Source organism: Acyrthosiphon pisum, chromosome A1 (assembly GCF_005508785.2).
Source record: "Acyrthosiphon pisum isolate AL4f chromosome A1, pea_aphid_22Mar2018_4r6ur, whole genome shotgun sequence".
In the NCBI taxonomy this organism is placed as follows: domain Eukaryota; kingdom Metazoa; phylum Arthropoda; class Insecta; order Hemiptera; family Aphididae; genus Acyrthosiphon; species Acyrthosiphon pisum.
The window spans coordinates 107,286,842-107,294,324 of record NC_042494.1 but is presented as its reverse complement, the minus strand read 5'-3'; the positions used below and the strand labels follow the sequence as shown (position 1 = coordinate 107,294,324).

The 7,483-nt window shown below is 28.1% G+C and overlaps 1 protein-coding gene across 1 annotated transcript; it reads right to left on the bottom strand.

Annotated features, from left to right (window-relative positions):
* Positions 1 to 1,746: 1,746 nt before the first annotated feature.
* LOC100165907 (26S proteasome regulatory subunit 6B) lies at positions 1,747 to 5,823 on the bottom strand. Its single transcript, XM_001945558.5, has 6 exons — positions 5,669 to 5,823; positions 4,814 to 4,903; positions 4,398 to 4,731; positions 4,137 to 4,340; positions 3,549 to 4,018; positions 1,747 to 2,172 (listed from the first exon to the last, which is right to left on the bottom strand). The coding sequence occupies exons 1-6, from the start codon at positions 5,699 to 5,701 to the stop codon at positions 2,059 to 2,061; spliced, it is 1,245 nt and encodes a 414-aa protein (XP_001945593.1). The 5' UTR covers positions 5,702 to 5,823; the 3' UTR covers positions 1,747 to 2,058.
* Between the last annotated feature and the right edge of the window lie 1,660 nt (positions 5,824 to 7,483).

Below are 7,483 nucleotides of genomic sequence, written 5' to 3'. Positions count from 1 at the left end.
TAGGTATCTGTATATATTATATAACTCGCAAATAGAAAATAAAAACCAAACAATATATAAGTAAAGTAGCTATGGGACATGATTGTATACAGAGAAAGCCGTTGGGTTTTGGTTCAATATTTACCAACACGCTTACATTTGACAATTGACATTATTATACCAATCAAACCGTAAAAATTTGGAAAACTCGAGTGGCTCATGGTGGGGTGTTGGTGGCGGTGGACGGCTGTGTTATATAAACCGATTTTTCACTTTTCCTTGCATGTAGTTTGAATATTGTGACTCAAGAAACAACAACTGATTTTCACGTACCTATATCTAGGTACATACATAGATACTGAGAAAAACTTACTAAGACAAATTTAAATTATGAACACTAAACAGGTATGTTTTAATGATTTTACATAGTTAAGTAAGTATAAGTAAGTAGGATATACATAAATGCTATTTGTTAAAAAAAAAAGGTATATACTTAGATATAATTTAAACAAATAGGTTTTTAATTAACTATTAAATTTTAATTATTTTTTAATTTACTTCCTCTTAATGTAATTCGTACTAATTTGCTGTAAATATTTTGTTTTGTATTGATTTGTATATATCTGTGATCAAGTTTTACTCAAATTAAGCATTTATTGTGTACAATATAGCTCTTAGTCTTTAAGTACAGTATTTATTTTATTTTCAGTAGGTACTTCATAGTTCATACAGATCCAAGAAATGTACGTTAGTGTAAATTAAATTAATTAAATAAATCACTAAATTTCATGATTTGGATAACATAGCAATATATTTTGTTTATGGAAAATATCCATTAGTTATTTAAATTTAGCATTATTTATACTCGTTTTTATATAAACATAATATTTTAAAATTTATAATCTAAGTAGGTATATATTGTTTATTGTCAAAGCCTGACCAATTGACAAAAGATTGTTTTATTAATCAATACAAATTTTGAATAGGTACTATATTTATTAATCACAATTTGCTGAAGTTTATAATATTTGCTGGATAATTTATATTGGAAAAGACAAATGAATCATTGAAAAGTAGGGTGTCCTGTTTATTCATAATAAATTTACATAAACTGGGGAGGAAATTTAAGTCTTTGTAAGAGATTATCAACTTTATAAATGCAATTTATTAAATTTTATTATACAACTAAAATATCAACCATAAATTGATATACATTTTTGCATTTTTAATATGTTAAACAAATGTAAATATTGTGCTAACATCACATTGTCTTTAGAGATTTAGACAAAAACATTAATCCAAGCATATTTACACTAAACAATTATAATGATTAATAGATTTGAGATATTTATTAGTTTGTTGCATATAAAAATTTTTATATAGAATCGTGGACATCAACATATTAAATTAAAAGATTTTATTAATTTATACAATAAACAATTTTGTTTTTCAGATTTTTTTTGTTATTTTTATCATCTCAATGGTAGCCACTTCTTACTCCAGAACTTTGAAGAAACGTGACCTACAAGAAGTTGAAGACAACGAAGCACTCTACACCTCACACGGTAACTATGGAGGAGGTGGCGGTGGTGGAGGTGGTCATGGACATGCCACATCATATCAAAGTTATGTGCTACATGCCTTCCACCCATCAAAATTCCATGTTAAAGACCATTGAACATTAAGATTATTCTTCAGTGATCTTAAATTAATATAATGTTTAGTTATAAAACTAGGTCATTGTTATCAGACTATTCAATACAAAAATTATGTTTGAAATATAATTTTAATTTTTGTATACAACATATGTACCTTAAGTGATAGTAATAATAATAATAAAAATAAACAAATGTTATGGATTGATATTATATACTATATATTATATTCTAATTAAGATATTATTACATACAAATAAAAATATTCATATTATTGAAATTGTTTAAGAAATTATATTAATTACTTTTAATACAATTAATAAATTAGAAAATGGAATAATTTTATGCAAACATGTTTTTATTAGAAAAAAAATAGTGTATCTGAATTTAATAAAACTTTAGGTTTATTGTTATTTGTATAGATTTATTTGTAGAATTCATGTTCTGATTCATCCTTTTTGATATTGTTTTTGTATCCTTTTTCAAAATCCTTAGGTAACACAATGTAACGATTTTCACGTACAGCATGCATTCCAGCCTACAAAATAAAAAACAAATTATTATACATATAGGTATTACTGATTTTAGTGATGATAATTTAATAATTTAACAATTGGTTATTTTAACATATTATGTTTAGCAGATCTAACTAACCTAAGCAACCAGTATTTTCTACAACTTAGTAGGAGACCCTACCAGTTTATACGGTTAAGAACGTTGCGACTTACTCTAGCTAGTTTTTGTACATATTTTTGTTTGAAAATTATAATATTGATTGTGAAGCAATTTCATGTTTTTTTGTGTAACTTTAAGTGAATTTATTGGTTTTATTCAAGACTAATAAGAGTGGCAAGTAAACCAGTATAGGTATGTAAATATGATAAATTTTATATAGTATGCTATAACTAAACATATACACCAGTACAATTTACGACAGATGGACAATCTGGTGTAATAGGATCAGTGATAAAAACATTTCTTATAGTTATTATCAATATGGCGATATTAAAAATATTATAGTAAAAATAATTTCATAAAATTTGTTTAGAAAAATAAATTCTAGTTCCACAATAAATGAATAGGAATGAATTGTGAGGATGATTCATCCGCAAGTGTCATCTTTGTCTTACTAACGCTCTGGTAAATGTATGTTAGGAAGAATCCATTTTAATCTGTTGATTTCAATATTAGCGTGAATAGATCAATGATCAAACTAAAAGGTAAGAATTCTAGGGTATCTAAATACATTTTTGTGAAGCAAGTTATGAGAATTTTAAAATTGTAAATTTTGGGTGAAACTTGTCTTAATGAATTTGTGAATTCATTTTTTTTTTAATAAACAATGTGTTAAAACGTCCTAAATCTTAGTAGATTATCAATAATTATTGGTAAGTCAACAGCTAAATTAATGCCAAGAATTATAATGGCAACTATTTTATGTATAGAAACGAGGAAAATGCGCTCAAAAAATATATATAATATATATATATATCAATAATGTCATTGACAGAAATGTAATATTAAGTACTTCTGTTATAAATTAAATTTAGTTTTTTATGAGAGGATCTTCAATATTGTCAAAGTTATGATTATAAAATTAGTTATTTTATCAGTTATTGCAATTACCAATACAATTTTTTAGTATGCTCAATTCTGTAATTGCTACAATGGACTTAAAAAATAGGGTTAATACAGAAAATTGGATTGATGTTGTGCATTGCTTTTATTTCCTTTACACTTAAGTTTTATTGAGCATTAAATTTTCTTAAAATAATAAACTATGAGGCAATGTAAATCTGGAATAGTTGCAAAAACAGAAATGAGTTCACTGTAAAATTAAATATAATCAAGGTAGTCATAATAACCAATAAGTACCTAAAATTATATCAAAACACAAAATAAATATTATAATACCTCTTGACAAATTGCATTTATATCAGCTCCAGAAATCCTATCTGGTCTGGCCACATAATCTTCTAAATCAACTTCTTCACTGAGATTCATCTTGGCTGTTATTGTTGAAAATACTAAACGCTTTTGTCTACGATCAGGCAATGGAAACTCAATTTTTCGGTCCAAACGACCAGGACGCAATAAAGCTGGATCTAAAGTATCAGCTCGATTGGTAGCCATTATAACTTTAACATTAGTTGTTTGATCAAAACCATCCATCTGATTAAGAAGTTCAAGTAATATTCGCTGTACTTCACGATCAGCTCCAGTTTGTGCATCAAAACGTTTAGTAGCAATTGCATCAATTTCATCAATAAATATTATAGCAGGTGAATTTTCTTTAGCCAACCGAAAGACATCACGTACCATACGCGGTCCTTCTCCTAAGTATTTTTGGACAAACTCTGAACCAACCACACGAATAAAAGCAGCTAGAAAATAAAATAATATAATAATAAAGATTGTCAAAGTATTTAATTCTTATATATTTACAGATAAAATTGTTTTTTTTTTTTATTTAATTGAATTTTTAGTATAATCTATAGTTACCAGTAGTATGGTGAGCCACAGCTTTAGCTAACATAGTTTTACCACAACCGGGTGGTCCATACATTAAGACACCGCGTGGTGGATCAATACCAATTTGCTTATATAGCTCAAAATGTGTAAGTGGCAATTCAACAGCTTCTCGAATTTCTTGTTTTTGCATATCCATACCTCCAATATCAGCGTATTGAATATCAGGCTTTTCATCTACGATTATTTTTATTGTTAAAATGGAAAAAAATTAATTATACTAAGATAACTTACCAGCCTGTAGCATAGATATAGAAGAATCTGCTTCTGGTGGTAATACATCGACCAAAGCATTACTATGTTTATGCAATGCAACACTAGCAGATGGTTTTAATAATTCCCGATCGATTGTTGACAATATACGTACATAATAGTTTGATCCAGTAGTACTTCCAACAATACCAGTATTTTGGTCAACTGCTTCTAAAAACTGACCAATTACAAGTGGGACACTTTGAATACGTTTCACTTCTTCTTGTGCGTGTAAGTATTCTTTTTTTAAATTACGTTGTTCATCTTTAATATATTCTTCTTGTACAGTCAAAAATTCCAAATACCTTTGTAAGCGCTAGATATTTCAATAAAATAATAATGAGGTAACTATAAATTCATATTGAAATTTTATTTAAAAATTAATAATTTAAATTTACCTTGTATCTAGAATAATGGTCCAAACTGTCTAAACATGCCTCAACATTATTCAAATTAGGGAGAGTGGGCTTAGCATCCTGACTATCATCCTGTAAAAATAAACACATAAACATGAAAATTTTAAATTATATAATACTAAAGGCCGTTCTACAATGTCAGGTAAAGTGTCAGTTAATGCTAATTGACTGATAAGAGATTTTATTACTGTAAGAATTTGGCCGGTTAACTTTAACCGGACATAGTAAGAACGGCCCTAATTGTGCTACTGAAATATATAATATACATTTCAATATTTAATTTTCAAATATTTTTAACATATATAACATAGAAACATACTATAAATTGGAAATTGAATCTTTGTTGACTTTTAAAAGAACATAAACTATTTAGATGGATTTCTTATTTATTAATGAATTTTATACAGAATTAGCCTCTAAGAAAATCTAATATATTCTATTTTAAAATTTTATCAAATAACTCAAATACAGGATTAAACAGATGCATTACATAGACATTATTCATCCATGTATCATGTATGGTATACAAATGTCTTATTGGTTATTATTTTAAATTATGTAATACAAATAAGTATATTAGATTAGAATGCATTGTTAGACAATGGAAAACAGTAGATCGTACACAACATAAAAATGATAATAATATTATTCTAAAAAGTATTTATAAATATTATTATTATACAGTGGTAAAATTAAGTATAAAATAAATGTATTGCTTTGTGTTCTACTAGAAATTACGGTGAGTTTTAAAAGATACTAGTAGAATCATAGAATAAGGAATCATAATAAGTAATAAACGTTGTAATTAATATGAATTTAATAAAGCTAAATACGAACCCTTTCTGGCAAGACAATACCAATTTCTTCCATTGCAAATTTTTGTATTTAAAATTGTAAATTTGTGTATTTTTTGTGTGTGTTATTGTTCAATCGTCGGATCGCTGACGCTAGGATGAGAGTATTAATTATTATTATGATTTTTATATTTTGCTTATCAAAATGATTAATCACAATTGTAGTGATAATTGAAACATAACCTCAAAAAACCGATGTCATTGTTCACGATTTAAGATATACAGGTTACTCAACGACCCTATGTACATACACAACAAAAGTGGTGCGCTTAAATGTTGATTTCTAACAGCTGATCAACTATGTGAGAATAACTACTAGCGCTCCAATACATAATATTGTATATCTATATTGATATATTTTGTAGTACCAAGAGAAATCACTATAATGCAAAAGCGCTAACTGTTATTCTTACTATGACAAGATCGTTAATTTTAAGCGCACCAAAATATAAGTTTCGTTGAGTAACCTGTATATTATCTTAAATCGTGTCATTGTTGTTGTGCGAGATATGGGGTACTTTTCCTAAAATTTCATGGAGGAAAAAAATGAACGTAAAAGATGAAATGAAAAACCAACACAACGGTTATTGGTGATCGAAAATCGTAGTTAATATTTATTGTTACCGAAATGGCGAGGGAAATTCAAAGTATCCGCCACCGCTTGAAAAACAATTAAATTGTCCTCGCTTCACACTTGTCCAGCAACACATTACATAACGCCGACGCCGACTGGCAACGTTGTCGTCTGTTACTGTAATTGTGGTTACAACTGGATCGACCGCACTTTTCGAGTACTACGCGTGTCGATTTTACTATAATTTACTAATATTCAAACCGTAGGCACAAGCGTCAATTTAATATTATTTTTAAGTTCAGGCCGTTATATATTGAAATAAGTAAGTGTGCATATCATTATTTAAGATATTATTGTAGGTATAAATGAAATATATTTGAAATGCGCGAAATATACAATTGATAATGATGATTGATGACGAAGGATGTGTCACTACTCACTAGGTAAATTTGTTAAATTGTGGCGGTATTTGTGTATAAAAATAATATCGCGAATAGAGTGAGTTAATAAAATTCCTCGCGGGTGTTGAAATCATTTGATATGTGTAGGTATGAGTTTTTTCTACGTGACTCCATCAATGCCGATTTCCGACCGTTGAAAATCGAAAAGATTTATGGGTTATATTATACTCATATATGATTAATAAATATAATCGTAGGTAGTTACAGTTATTATACCTATGTAAGTATATTAATAGCGCTGAATCTTTATAACTTCGATGGAAATAATAAAATACACAAGCAAATCAAATCTCAATAGTTAGAAATTATTTGAATAAACTAATAACTAGAATGTTACTAGACACTTGTAGAAAATTAAATATTAATATAATAAGTATATATGCAGTCTGAAGCAGTGGTTAAAGTGAGGGGGGACGGAGGGGGACGGAGTCCCCCTTCTTATTTACGGTAAGATTATGCGTCCCCTTTAATTTAAGTCTCCAAAGTCCGGGGGGACGCTACCAAATTTTAGTAATGTATAAAATAGCTCACTCATCCACACACACACACATCGATTATTCACCGAATTTAAACGTATTTTATTTCGCGTCAATAATCTCCATGTTTCTAATGATAGGGGCGCGTGCAATATGTGATTATTAATAATAAATTATAGTGACTAATATAGTGTATAGTGGTGTCTAATTATAGATACACGGTCGCTCGTGTAGATAGCCTGATAACACGTACTCGGGCTATACGTAGAAAACATACGAACGCCGAA